At 48.6% G+C, this 14,929-nt stretch overlaps 1 protein-coding gene across 6 annotated transcripts in view; it reads right to left on the minus strand.

The window, feature by feature from the left end:
• The window catches only part of LOC119178357 (uncharacterized), a 63,337-nt gene that overhangs the window by 20,923 nt on the left and 27,485 nt on the right, over positions 1-14,929 (minus strand). For 5 of the 6 annotated variants that reach the window (XM_075887400.1, XM_075887399.1, XM_037429552.2 and 2 more), the window contains one exon: positions 3,190-3,760. The exons of the other annotated variant lie outside the window; for it this stretch is intronic. In XM_075887400.1, coding sequence (XP_075743515.1) covers positions 3,397-3,760 — 364 coding nt within the window. In that variant the 3' untranslated portion in view covers positions 3,190-3,396. Of the gene's footprint in view, positions 1-3,189; positions 3,761-14,929 lie in introns of those variants that run through there. 6 annotated transcript variants of the gene reach the window in all.

The following is a 14,929-nucleotide window of genomic DNA, read 5'->3' on the forward strand; positions in this document are numbered from 1 at the left end:
CAGCATTTAGGGCAGAAGCTCCTCAGGGCCGATCTAGCTCACATTCATCACGCCCCACAATACTGAAACAGAAACTTAACACCTGCACAACGAAAAACGAAAACGCATTTGTAAAAAAACAGACTTTACGAGTAGATCCATCAGGAGTACGACAGCAAAATACGTAATCACTGTGCCGTCCGTTCAATCGCCCATCCATACATTTCTCCGCCCGTTGATCTGTCCGTTCTTGGACAGATCCGTTCTGTCCGTTGATCTGTCCGACAGTTGGTGACTTAAACATATTCATCTTTGACCTTAGCATCAATCGTTTCACTCACTCATCGATATTCGCTTTTTTGCGATGCATTTATTCTAATGAACCCCCTCGAAGTTAGGTTACGAATTTCTGTTCGCGCCTTTCCTTGGTTGATATAAACTGTCAATCACCTTCAGTAGAGTGCGCTTAGCTACAGGTAATCTTAAACCATCGTGACGGCTGTATAGTAGGAGTACATATGTAATATTTTTTGGACAGCCATCACGCTTTACGAACATCACGGTATTTAAAAAAAACAGTTGTGGGACCTGGCGTGGCTCTGAGGTAGAATACTTGGTGGCCGCGCTGAGTGCTCGGGCTGCATTACTGTTAGAACCCGGACATTTTTTCTTCGCATTAGTGATGTCAGCACTGCCAACGTCGGCTTTTTAAAACGTTCATGCTTTAAAAGTACTCATGTCTGTATACGCCGTTCTTGGGTTCATATTACCTTTCGATGACCTATGGCACATACGCGCATGCCAGTGGCATATATGCGCCCGCGGGTCTGTGCTTCACGTCTGGCTGAAAGTGTTTGACAACTTGCGCAATGGGACTGTGACATATTTATGTCATTACCAGCGAATCATATCTGTCAAACTCAGTCAGATTCCCATACTGAAACTTTTAGTATACCTCAAGTAAAGGGGGTGATAATGAGAGCAAACAGACACACGCGGATGCATAGATAGATAGATAGATAGATAGATAGATAGATAGATAGATAGATAGATAGATAGATAGATAGATGGATAGATAGATAGATAGATAGATACTAACGGTATCTTGCAGAATGTGCTTCTAGGACGCAAAAAAAAAATCCTTCGCATTTCAAAGTTCAAAATATTACTTCCAGTTGTACACAAAAAGTCATGTAAACAACGTTATATATAGAGAACTCATTACGCTGATCTCGACCTTAATTCTACGGTATATTCGGTAGGGTTCCAGGTGCCGCTCTAGGCTAATAAACACAGTTCTTTTCATCACCTGTCTCGAGCAGGTGGATAGTCCTATGGCGTTACAAGAAGTCAAACCCAGGTGATTTTACCGGGCTTAAGCAGGGGCGCGAGGCAGTCGTATTTTTGAGAAGATGAGACCAATGATCAGCGCCATGAGTCAGGGTACACTGAGTCATACTGCGATGCTCAACCAAGGTTGCAAAAACGCATGTTGGTGATCCTACCAAGTCCAGGTAATGAAAACAACTTGCATGCTCTCAAGGTTGCCTAAAACTCCCCAACAGAGAACATAGTGGCTATCATTAAACCTTTTGGATTGGGCATAAGTTCTCTAGGTAACACCAGACCAGAGCTACCTCCTGAGGGATGGTCTTCACGCAGTAAACTTCGGTGACTTCAATTTACTGACGACCTTCGATAAAGCAAGCTATTTGAAGGCGTGATGTTGAGGAGGCAATGGTAATGAGACACAAAGAATCCTCTATGTTTGTGATTGAGCCTGAGTGCATCAAGTGATTCGCGTAAATATTTCCATCTAGAATACTTGAGTGAGCTGATTTGGCGCTGACTCTTCCGTAGACACTTTGCCTTTCTCAAGTCGTATTTGTTTTTATTACGCCTACACCGCCGCTTGGCTCGATGACGGATAGCTTTTTAAACCACTCCGTTTCCGCTTCATACTCAGAAAAAGTTTGTGTATGTTCACTATTTTGTGTAGCTCGTGGAGCAGCATTTCTCATCACACCGTGAAGGTTTTCAGGAGGACACTTCATTTTACTGATAGCGCTGCACGGTTTGTCACCTAACCTTTCATAAGTAGATGCGAGGACGCCTGGTTATATTGTGTGGCTTCTTCTGGACCTTGGCTTTTAGATAGTTGGGAATATGATTGTTCCAATAGGTTTTTTAAATTCAAATCATTGCGCATTATATCTGTTAGGGTGCCAATACCTCCTGTAACGTTGTTTGCGCTTTGCAGCGCAAATGTCTCGCGCAGAAGCCGCACTCAGGGGTGACAACTGTCGAGCGGAGGGTGGCATTGTGCTCGCGAGCGTTTGTCACCAATATCACCATCATGGAAAGTGCGTAGCGCCGGCAGTGACGCCTGTTGGCAGGCCTGAATGGCGGTGGCTGAGATATGAGCAGTCCTCTTCGGCGTGTGGCAGTTGACGCGAAAGATTGTCTCTCGCGGTGGATGCCCGTTGCATGGCCCCACGGGCCACCTGCTGTGGGCCCTCGTGGGGAGGCGAGCGTTGGTGACACAGCCTTGTGTTTTTTATGTTGTTGATTGTTCTTTAAATTGTATAGAGATGCCTTTGCGTGTCTAAAACAAGTGATGTATAAGAGTTCGGTCGACGATATCGTCGTTCTAAAATCAGTTCAATAAATGTGTGCTGTTTGATCTGGTCCGACCATGCCCGCTGTCTCCGTACATTCCAGGAGCCTGACGCTCTGTACACTAAATCTCGCATAACTTGGGCTTCATGACACAAATTTTTGCTCGAGGTAGCTGCTGTTTTTCGATACACGTATAAAACGTAAGACTGTTGTCATTTACAAAGTAAACAAAGTTTTTATTGCCTTAATGCCTAAATGGCAGGTGAAGTAGACATTCAGGGCACGCAAGTTTTTTTTGACCAAGTAAAGCAGCAGAATGCTGTCAGGTCAAGTAAATTGGAAGCGTCATTTACACGTTTAGTTTCAACGTGACAACAAAAGCAAAGGCTCTCTTTGAAGTTTCTTTTTTTATATTTCGAATTTGTACTTCTTTCACATTCCATATAAAGAAAGCACACGTAAGCGTGACTAAATCTGGTTGTCATGCAGAAGCGGCAACACAGCTAAAAAATTCCGACACGAAGGTGCTGCCTGGCGAAGACGAAAGGCATGGTAGGAGTTCCGAAAGCAAAAGCGAGAAAACACAAAACACGCGGGATATGTATGTTTATTTTGATATAAGTGTAAGCCTGCGAAAACATCATACAAAATACAGTCCTCAGTCGAGTTATGTTGCTTGTCATTTTTATCATTTGTACTAAAATATATTACTTCGCAATAAAAATATACCCTAGCCGGTGTCTTCGGTATATGGAAAGAATATTTCATGCATACTTCCAACGTTCTAAAGAACCCACCTTACAATAAAAGCAATACAAAAATAATGTTAATCGAGAGCAACGCGACCGCAGCCAGCCCTTGGATATGAAAGGAAATAGCTCCGCCTTTCAATACCCCAGATTCGGTGAGTTTCACAAAGCCGCTGGTTTTAGTCCCACCAGCGTCGGGTCGGTCTTCCGGCTCGTCGCTGTTGTCGGTAAGCGGGTTGTTATTTTCATCGCTGTTGACGGCGCCCGACAGGCTCCGGGCGCCTACGCACTGCATTCGGTCTAGGAAAGCCTCCAGTACTTTGGTGGCTCCAGCCACATCCGGCTTAGTCGGAGCCTCGGGTATGAAAGAGTAGCTCTCTTGGAGGCAGTGAACCACCTTGGTTTTCAGTTTTCTGCAAATAACAAAATGACCAAATGCGCAACTTCTAAACACGCTAAACATAGCGAACTCATGGATCACAACACGAGGCAAGCTTTTCAAGTTTCTTTCGGTGTTTGCAAACAAAGTTGTACGGAATAGAAGAAGGGGTCTCAGATTCTGCATGTCAAGCAGAATTCACTATACGCTCTTCCTGTTAATGCGTCACGCGAAGACGTGTTTTCTTCGCATCGTAGTGGCTAACACGTCTGCGTTCCAAGCAGCTTCGCAATTCTGGCGCCTATTATTCAGACTTCATATGTAGTCATTCATTAAGAGAGGGCATTGCATACCCCTTCAAGTGTGTGGCTTCTCTTCAGATGAAAAACGTCCCTGAGCTTGCCACCTGAGATGGCATAGGTTTTCCCAAAGCAATTGAAATTGGCCAAGAAAACATTCTTCGAGGCATGCGAGCTAACACGGCGAAATCCATCGAAATAAGTATAGTTCAAACGATCATATCAGTATATATTGTTGTCTCGTTAATTTGCTTTTATTATAAGATATTTTCAATAATTTTAAAGGGCGCGTCACTCTGACTTCGAAAAGTTTCAAGATTTGCCTATTTTTGTTGTTTTGGAACATTTTTGTATAGGTTTGTGCATGCGACCATTCTCGCTTGTCAAACTGGTATGGATGACGTTCATATTAAGAGACACACTACTGCATTAAAAATACTGAGCCACCTCAGGCATATGGGAGCAGGGTTTTGCGGCATCATTAAAATGAACGTTAAGAATCACACGTGATGAAAAAAGCAGGAGGATTGAAAGAGGAAGGACAGGGAAAAACTGTTCTCTTGGTAGTGGGACCTGTCGGTTATACTGCACGGTAAAGCGTGAACCCAAAAATATCTAAATTAACAGTCGAAATCTTCAATACGCATGGTTTTAAAACAATTGAAGAAGAAGACGCTAACACTTTGCATCATCTTCGTCTATATTGATTTAAAACAGCGCATATGCAAAACCATGGCAAGCCCCAGTCATTACGTTACTAAATCCACATAATGATTCAGAACATAGTTTTTTGCTTGATGCGTTAAAATAAAAAAATAAAACTCTGTCAATATTCAACTCTTAAACCGAATTATTATCAATATATGGGAATCATAAGGACATAGTAATATTAAGGATGTCTCGGCAAAAATATAGGAATGTGCTTCAGAACCCTAACATTGCAAAAAATTACTTCTTAATAACAATGGGTGCTTTTGACAACATGTCTATTTTAGCGTGTGGACGTGTAAACAGGCACGCACACAATTATATACATATACAACTGTATATACATACTGTAGAAGGACCGGACAAAGAGAAAATGCCCATTTTAGGACAGGCTGTTGTATTATCTAACTTCGTTTTCCTCCTGTAGCCGAGTATGTATACCCGTGACTGAGCGTCGCTTTTGTCAGCCTTGCACAAGGCCACGCTGCCTGCGGGCAGTCCTGCCAAAGTTTTTCTGTCTTTCTCTAGTGGTGGTTTTTTAGAAGGTAGAAACATCCAGAGAACTTAGCCATGAGCCACCATAGGTAAAACCAATGCCTCTGGCAGACATGTATGTGCTGCCTTGCAGAGGCAGCACATACGTACAACAGATGTCACACCATTTGAAAAAGATAGCACTAAGAGAAAATGTCCACGTGGTGTTCTCTGCTCTGGACAAACTAATCCATCTGTGAAAGTTTACGAACCCCAAGGAAGAGGTGCAACCCACCTGGGGAAAGAAGAGTGCAACTGTTTGTTGAATGTGCCTTAGCTGCTGCACATATGTTCCTGCTATCGTGTGGCGCGGTTTACATTGGGCAGACTGGTAGGTGTGTTAATGACCGCTTGCGCAAGCCCTTGTGCACCGTAAAAAAAATAAGCTTTCTTCTGGTGGTTTCTTGGCTCTGCATTGTAAGACGAGTGGATGCATTCCATTCTTTGGTCATGGTGTCATCTTGGGCCGCAATCGTAACCAGTTGACATGGGAAATTATTGAGGCGAACGCTTTCGCAAAATGTGCGCCGTCTGGAGCCTTATCTCGGAAAAAGCTCAATTTTCTGGAGCGCGTGCTGTGAAGCATTGGTATAGAATTGTTAACCTTAAATGAAATCTCAAATATGTTTCCTTGATGGTGCGCTGTGCCACACGTGTACGGTTTTGTCATGTGTGTGGCGTCACGTGGAAAGAGCTGTATAGTGTGTTGTAAGGGTACGCAATAAACAAAAGTTGGAAATTGGAGTTCAAAAAAAAAATAACGCTCACAATGTTCTTTGTTTTTTGCCCTTTTTGACTGCATAATATCTTTCTTTCATGCTCAAACTGAGCTGCGCTAAAGGAATATCATTTTATCATGCACAAACTCGCCCAATCAGCACGGTAATGCTCAGTCTTGGCAATGGTCACGGTCACGGCAATACTCAGTCTTGCCTTCAAAGTCGGGCGATGATGGCTCTGTTGTATGCCATTGACCATGTTGTGCCGGACTCCGCATGCCTACCAGGAGAGCGGGCACATTATTGCCTACCGAAGTGCACCTGTGAGTTCCTACACGATGCTGTACTTGGTCATCATCTGCGGACGCAGAACCCTCTGTCCGTAAACACACAGGTATATTTAAAAACATCTGCTTTCACCACCCTCTTCTGTTCCGTGGCTGTGAGGTAGCAAGATTCGCTGCTGGCTCTGTACTCCGGCATTAATGCTGGCTAACGCCAACCTGGGCGCAAACCATGCTGCAGACACCAGGTCTGTGCCAAGGCGTCACCTCACTGCAGCGTAACAAAAGCAAGCTGAGCTGAGAGAACTCAATTTTTTTGTTTTCGGATGCTGGCTACCCTTAGTTTTGCTAATAAACCAGTGTAAACACGACGTGATCCCGGGGCTGGAATTGGCGCCGTTCAAGCCGCTACGTGAAAAACAAAAAGAAAAAGAAATAATTGCACAAATTTGTTGGAACGAAAACAGTGACACCAAGTTGTCGTTTGGGCTACAAGTGCGTCAGCGAGAACGACGTGAAAGGCCAACTGATACGACGGGATGCGCATGCGCGCTGCAGCAGGCGTCTTGTCGCCAGATTGCGCACCTATGCCTTCAGCCAGGCTATCGTGTGGTCTGCACACTTCAGCTCAAAGTCTGTATATTACCTTCGCTTGCAACACGGGAAACAACGCACATAATGTCTTTCAAACTTGTTTAGAGGAAGAGCTCGGTATACCGACGCTTGACGTCAATCGGCCGACCACCAACGACGAGGACAATTCCATTCCTGGAACCAATCTTCAGCGAACACAAAAGGGCAGACAATTTGCCCGTCTGCGCATCGGGGACCAGTAAACAGCCGACAGCCTTCGCTATACAGCCTTCGACCAAGTTGCATAGGGCACCACCCCGGCGACCACATTTGGATCTGGACGCAAGAACACAAACGTGAGTTCAGTGAAAAACTTGTTCGCCAATAGGCCATATTTATATCCCAACAAGCTTCTCCGTTTGCTGCACATTCGCACCGCCAATGGTGGCACTTGCATGCGGCGTGGTTCGAGTGCGAGACAGGTCCTCATAGCACATGTTTTGGGGTTTGCGTATTATACGTGTTTCTACCAAGAGAGTTTAGTCTTCATTTTTCGCGCCATACCGTGAGCAAACCACGCTTTAACATGCTTCTTGCAGAATTGGCCAGCAGCAATTAGTTGGGCTAACTGCATCGCAGTAAAGCTAGTTTAACAATTAGAAAGCAGTGCGTACTTTGGGCCATAAAAAGAGCTTCGCTGCATCGGCAGATTGTAGTATTGCGTGACCAGCATGTTAGTCCAATGTGCCGACCAGTACGCTGGACTACCGCTCGGCCAACGTAAGATCTAAGAATATGCGCTTTTATACGTGGTATAACAAACATAGGAATTTATTTTTTTATAATATAATAGTATTTGAACATTTGTGTTGAGTTTATCACTTCTATATTATATTTCAAGCCTAGTTATGATGTTTCTTCACATAGACAGGAGCACTAAGTCCCGTATTTTTGTTCTTTTAGGCTCAAACTGTCAACGTTTGAACTTTGTGCATGATGCGCTCAGATCACACTCGAATGCAGCAGAAAGTTTCATAGGCGAAACTCCTCTGGCCGTGTGTCGTTCCTTCCTCCGTATGTAGTGATCTCTAGTCAATGCCGTTCTCAATAGATGGTTATTGGTGTATATGCCCTAGGAAGTAATATAACTAGATTACGCTAGAGGTTTTCACGGCATGTACACGGAGTGAGTGATGGCGAGAGGGGCGGAGCACCCGTCAGACTATTCTTGTGTTGAAATGTCCGTACGTCTGTCCTGTCGCCCGTCCTTTCATCTGCCCATGCTTGGAGCCGTCTGTCCATGCGTCCATGCTTCCGTCCATCTATCGTTACGTTTGTGCTTCCATTCGTCTGTCTGTCTGTCCGTCCGTGTGTCCGTCCTTGTGTCGGATTGTGCTCTTGTCCGCCCGTACCTGCTTCAATTCTGCCTTGTGTCCATCTGTGCTTTCGTCAATGAGTCCATCCGTCTGTGCGTCCATCTGTCCATCCATCCGGGCTCACGAACGGATGGACACGCAGACGCAGTCAAGGCCGCATGGACGGACGGAAACAACAGCGAATGGACGGACTGAAGCACGAGTGGGCCGGGAAAGGGGCGTATGAATGGACGGACGCTTCGCCCCTCTCATCATCATTCACTCCGTAGATATGCTGTGACTTTCGGTATCTGGGAACTGTCCGATGAATTAAAATAAGCATACGCTCGTTCAGTGCAGGGTCAATGAGTCCATTTGAAAAATAACGAGATGACCACCTATAGGCTACCAATATTCATAAGAAGATTCAACGATCATAGCTGGTATTTGATATGCGAAATTTCGATATAAATATGAGGAACGTAACGTCGAAGGGCTCCAGAAGTTTTGACAATCTGGTGATCTTCATCGTACACGGGCTTCTATATTTTCGCCTTCATCTAAATGTGAGCGCCGCAGCCTGAATTGAATTGACCACCTTCGCATCAGCAACGGAAAACCGTAACCGTTACATCGATGCGATAGACAATAATAGCGCTAGGAGCTACGTGTGACATTTACATCGAAGCAATTGCTTGCTCGTCGTTATTGTATTAAGGCAATTTATAAGTTGTATAGTATACCTGTTGCAAATTATGCTGGGCACATATTCGTCCAACAAAAAAAAATTTTTTAGTCAATTCAACTGGTGCTTTCTTCATCAGCAAGACCACGTCAAGGTACCTGGACCGTAATGTTGGTGTCTTTTTGGTGTTTAGTCACGTGCGCTGTACACGAATATTGCGGTTAAAAGCATTGGCGCCGCAAGGCAACGCTAATATCGTGGCCACTATTGTGACAGTATCTAAGACCACTCTCTTCAAAGAAAACAGCCACCTAACATCATCATTATCATTTAAATTGATAGTTTGTAAGGTTAATGGCCGAAAAGTGAAGGAAAAGTACACAGAAATGGCATTCAAGCAAAAGAAATAATACATGTCTTGTTCTTTAGAGGAAAAATTCATGTAGCAAAGCATTATGCCTAATTAAAAAATGAGCTTCTTGGAGTTCAGCAGGCCAATCGATTTTATAAAGGGGTGGCGCTCAGCATACTGCTAAACTTTCTTCCACACAACATATAGCAGCTTTCGCACACCTAGCATTGGGGGGCGCTGCGAGTGCTCGATGGTGACGGACGCACTCCACATCGCCTCCATAGATTTCCTGCTATTTCTGTGGACATCCACCTTGGTACCCCTGAAACTTGGATTTATCGTCACCGCCAAGTTCTCCGCTTCGCCTAGACAACACCTTCGTCCAGGTGGGTCCAGTTTTGACAACTTGAGGAACGTCCTTCACTCCCGGCTACAACGCCGCCTCGCTACCACGTTAGCGGCCTCGATGGCGGCCGCTAACGTGGTTACGGTCTATGATCCTACCTCAAGCCGAACGCTGTCCATGGAGATTTCATCCTCCGTAAACACTATGCCATCAGAAGATGAATACCTCGACGACATCGTGAGACTGTGGCAACGTAAGCAAGCGAAATCGAAGTCTGCGTCTCAACAACAACGAGACGCCACAGCGGGCCACCATTCCCCAGCCTTGCAAGGAACGCCGGCGTGCCATCCCTCCGGTGGTGTGCCTACCTCTGCTCCGTCCTCGCAGCCAGCGAAGCAACACAAGTGGCGTCCGCGTCAAACTCCTCACCTCTCTCGCGACGACTACATCGTACTAGTGAAACCTCGCGTTCCCTGCGAGCTACGCACATTCGTCCCGGCTGATCGCGCAGGCGACGCCATCCGCAGCTACCTCGGCGACCAGAGTACCACGCAAATTCAAGTGTGGCCGATCTGGGAACAAAGCATCTTGGTCTGTAGCACCACCATTTTGCCTATGGAACAGTGACTCCTTGGGGACTTCCAGCTGCAAGTGGGGGATCAGCAGCTGCCCGTTCGGGGCCACGCCAAGGCACCAGGGGATACATGGAAGGGCGTCATCAACATAAACCCTGCTGAAATCCCGGAGAAGATAAAGTCAGAACTCCATTGGCCACGAGGTACTATCCTCGCGGTCCGCAAACTCGGAGATTCCGTGGCGGTGGTGGTGACTTTCGAGGGCACGAAGTTACCCCGCTTCCTCTTCTACCCCTGCGTGGCGACGTATATCCGCACCTACAAGAAAACGGTCCCTGTTTGCACCAAGTGCGGTACCATCGGTCATCGACCACCTCAGTATCCTCACCTCGCTCCAACCTAGTGTGCCAAATGTGGAACCTCCGCACCTGCTGGTCTCAATGCCCACGACTGCCACCCCAAGTACCTCCTCTGCCACGGCGCCCATGAGACTGGGACCAGTGGCCGCACGGCAAAATATCGAAAATATCGGAAACGCAAGCAGCCCTCAACATCTCCTCGAGGGACCACCTCATGTTCGTCACAGCCAGACAGCAGCACCAACCTGCATCATTCGGCTCCACCACTCCACGCCGACACTCAAGCATTCCCACCGCTCGAAGCACCAACGGCGGTACCTCAGGTGAGCAGTTGGGCAGGGAAAACTGCTTCTAAGCCTCTTCCACCCCCTTCTGTCGATCCTCCTTCTCCCGAACTTGCCGCCCTTCGCCAGCAAGTTGCGGCACTTCAAAAGCAAAATTTTCTTTTAACTAAACAACTCGAACTCTTAAATAAGCGACTTCAACCCCAACAACAGTGTACTGCAAGGCCATCCGGTATTGCCTCCTCTGTCCAGGCTGCTTCGCCAGCTACGTCCAAGCTTAGTCCTCGCGCTAAGTCCACTCCCATTAAACCGCCGGTTCAAGCAACCATGTTTACTCCAGCACTCGGAACCGGTGCCACATCTACTCCAGAAGATCTTGATGCTCCTTGGGCACCTCAGGTTCTCTTGCCCGCTAACCAAACTCTCCCTAGCGAAGAGCGCACCCCGCACGTAGAGGTACGCCTCACGCGCGTCGAAGCTTCGATTAATCACCTCCTCACCAGCTTCTTGGTCCAACGCATAGTAGTAGAGGTTACCCAGGCTATTCAAGCCTGGGCAATCATTCAGTTTCAACCCAAGGCATCGCGTTCTCGCTCCTGCTTGGTGAGCAGTGAGGGTACAGCTCCACGGCGTCGTCGTAAGGTGGCTACCACCTCCCCGCCGTCGGACAATCCGGCCTCCGTGCCCCTCCCTGCCTCTGAGGATTCCGAGCGGGACATGGAGGACCAATTATAAAACCTAAGCCAGTCACGATGGCTACCAGTCGTACGTCCCGTTCAAACATTGCCTCTAAATTCGAGATCATACAGTAGAACCCTGGAGGCTTCGGGAACAGGCGAAAGCGTTCACATCTTTCCCTTTTCCTCAGCTCACTTGGCTTTCAGCCGGCCGTCTTGGCGCTCCAAGATTCTGGCCCTGCTTCATCCCTTTCTGGATACTGCTCCTATGTATGCGGCACCACCACATGCCTCCTCGTGCATAAAGCTTACACGGCGATACAGATTGACCTCGATCTGGATCTTCCTTACGACTACTGCATGATATCAGTGCTGTCTCAGCGGAGGGGCCAACCATCAATACATATCTTAAACGTGTACTGTCCCCCTAGCCTAGCGAGGGCTTCGTTTGCGCATCTCTTTCATCGGGCGCTGCGTATAGCGGCCCGACAACCACTGGTGATTGTCGGGGACTTTAATGCCCCCAGCCCTCACTGGGGTTACCACTACGAGAAGGCCCGGGGAAGAGAGCTCAAGGAGCTCATTTTCTCGCTGAGCTTGACGCTTCTTACCGATCCGGCACAACCCACACGTTCCGGCAACTCGGTCACGCGAGACACATGCCCCAACCTCTCCCTCACCCGTCACATCCGCGATGCTACATGGGAAAATTTAGGCGAAACCATAGGCAGTGATCACTTTTTACTCCGCATTTCGTTCACACCGCGGCAGAAAATGCGCCAACACTGGGGCCAAGCCCGTCTCACCGATTGGACTCAGTTCAGAATGCAACCGTTCCCTGCCGTCCTCTCCTCGACCGAATATGCAGCATGGGCATCATACGCCCTCCATATGAAACAAGCGAACACTCGCACCCTTTCAACCTCTAATTTGACTCCTGCAATCGATCCACACCTCCTACATCTTTGGCACGCTCACCGCGGGCTCATAAGGTGCTGGAAACGCAACAAACTTAATCGGAAACTTCGCGCTCGCATTGAGGCGCTCACTGCAGAGGCGGCCGCATACTCTGCACAACTTTTCGATGCTAACTGGGCAGACACCTGTTCGAAGGCTGCAAACCAGATGAGCTCTAAGAGTGCGTGGCAACTATTTAGAAGCCTTCTCGATCCCTCCACCACCAGGGGAGAAACGCAACGCCAGCTCCACCGTGTTCAGCATGCCTTTCAGGGCACTACGGATGAACTCGCGCGAGAACTTTGTGACTGCTACATCTGCTACACAATTGATCCCGCAGGCCCAGCATATACGTATTCCGGCGCCCCTAACACCGACCTCGACGCCCCATACACGCTTTCTGATTTACGATTTGCACTCACGAAAATGCGATGGGGCACGGCCTCTGGACGCGATGGAATCACAGGATCGCTTCTGGCAAATCTTCCCGACCAAGCACACCTCTCGCTACTCCAACTTATAAATTCGATATGGGACGGCTCTCCGCTTCCAACGGAATGGATCACATCAGTCGTGACATTCATTCCCAAATCGGCAAAGTCCGTTAGTATTGAGGCACTGAGACCCATCTCACTTACGTCTTGCGCAGGCAAACTTATGGAAACCATGGTTTGCGAACGCCTTTCCGCCTACTTGGAGGCCAGGAGGACCTTTGCCGACACGATGTTTGGCTTTCGCCTGCATCTGTCGGCGCAGGACGTCCTGCTCCAGCTTCAACACGATATCATAGAGCCGACTACTATGCGCCATAACGATAAAGCCGTGCTCGCTCTCGATCTCCGCGGGGCGTTCGACAATGTCAAACACAGCACTATACTCACTAACCTGTCTACCAAAAACTGCGGGCAGAAGACTTTCAACTACATTAGCGCCTTTCTATCACATCGCACCGCCTTCATTCGCCTTAATTCTACCGAACACGGCCCGTACTTTTTAGGCACGCGGGGTGCACCTCAAGGGGCAGTCCTGTCTCCTCTGCTTTTTAACCTGGCGATGATGAACCTCCCCTCTTTTCTAAGCGAGGTCGAGGGAATACAACACGAACTATATGCGGACGATATCACAATTTGCACCAACACCGGCTCCTTAGCGCAAATCAAAGAACGCCTGCAAAAGGCTGCCCTTCTGGTGGACACCTACGCAGGTTCGTGCGGCCTGGAGTGCTCTCCAGCTAAATCGGCTCTTCTTTCAGTCTCTCCGCTACCGCCACCTCAAAGTTTTCTTCCGTCCGGGCCCGTCCCGTCAGTGCAAAATATTCGGGTTCTTGGCCTTCACCTCACATCGTCCTTGGATCCAAAGGGCACAATAGCAGGCCTCAGACGCACCAGCGAACAGGTGAGCCGCATGACACGGCGAGTTTCTACCAAGCGCGGCGGCCTCCGCGGGTCTCAGTCCCTCCGATTGGCCCACGCGTTTGTGACCAGTCACGTCCTCTACGCCTTGCCTTACCTTCGCCTGCGTCGTCGACACGAGCACGAGCTGGACGTCCTTCTTCGTTCAGTATACAATCGCGCTCTGGACCTACCTATTGCAACTTCCAACAGCCGATTCGCGGCTCTGGGGGTACACAACACCTTTGCAGAGATGCGCGAAGCTCATCGCGTTAACCAAATCAATCGACTGTCGCAGACGCCTTCAGGGCGCCGTCTTCTACACAGACTTGGCCTTAACCCGATATCTGACCAAGACCCTCTGCAGCCGGTACCAGAGCTCTGGCATCAAAAGCTATGGGTGGAACCTCTACCCCGTAATATGAACCTCGACCTCCATCCTGGCCGTAGACTAGCACGCGCCGCGGCCCTTCGTACGCGACACTCCGATCGTCCTGGTGTTTTCTACGTGGACGTCTCGGGTCCCTCCCCCTCGGGTCACCTCACTGCTGCCGTGATTACAGAGGGCAAACACGTAGATGGCCTCTCCTATCGAGCAGACACAGTAACGCACGCTGAAGAGGTTGCCATAGCTTTGGCCACCTCTCACCCTGCCTCGTGCACCATCCTGACGGACTCGCGCTCGGCCTGTTCTCAGTACCTTCAGGGTTCCATTGCCCCGCTGGCCGCTAGCCTGCTACAGGCAGCCTCTTGGCGCTTTAACCCTCATCCCGTTCGTATAGTCTGAACCCCAGGCCACTCGGGCCTGCCCGACAACGAAGCGGCAAATGCCGCTGCCCGTGTTTCTCCTATCCGGGCCGTTGCCCCTCCATGTCCCGAGACGGAATCTCGCAATACCAACCTGACGCGCTTTCGCGAAATTTTGGCTTATTACCGGGCTTCGCGCCGCCTCTACCCGAACCCCGCACGCGGTTTGGAGAAAGCGGACGAACGACTGCTACGCCGCCTGCAGACAAACACCTTTATCAGTCCGGCGGTCGCCAGGCACTTTTTGCCGGGAATCAATGGCACCTGCTCGACCTGTCATGTCCTCGCCGACACATAT

This window comes from Rhipicephalus microplus, chromosome 1 (genome assembly GCF_043290135.1).
Source record: "Rhipicephalus microplus isolate Deutch F79 chromosome 1, USDA_Rmic, whole genome shotgun sequence".
NCBI lineage: Eukaryota > Metazoa > Arthropoda > Arachnida > Ixodida > Ixodidae > Rhipicephalus > Rhipicephalus microplus.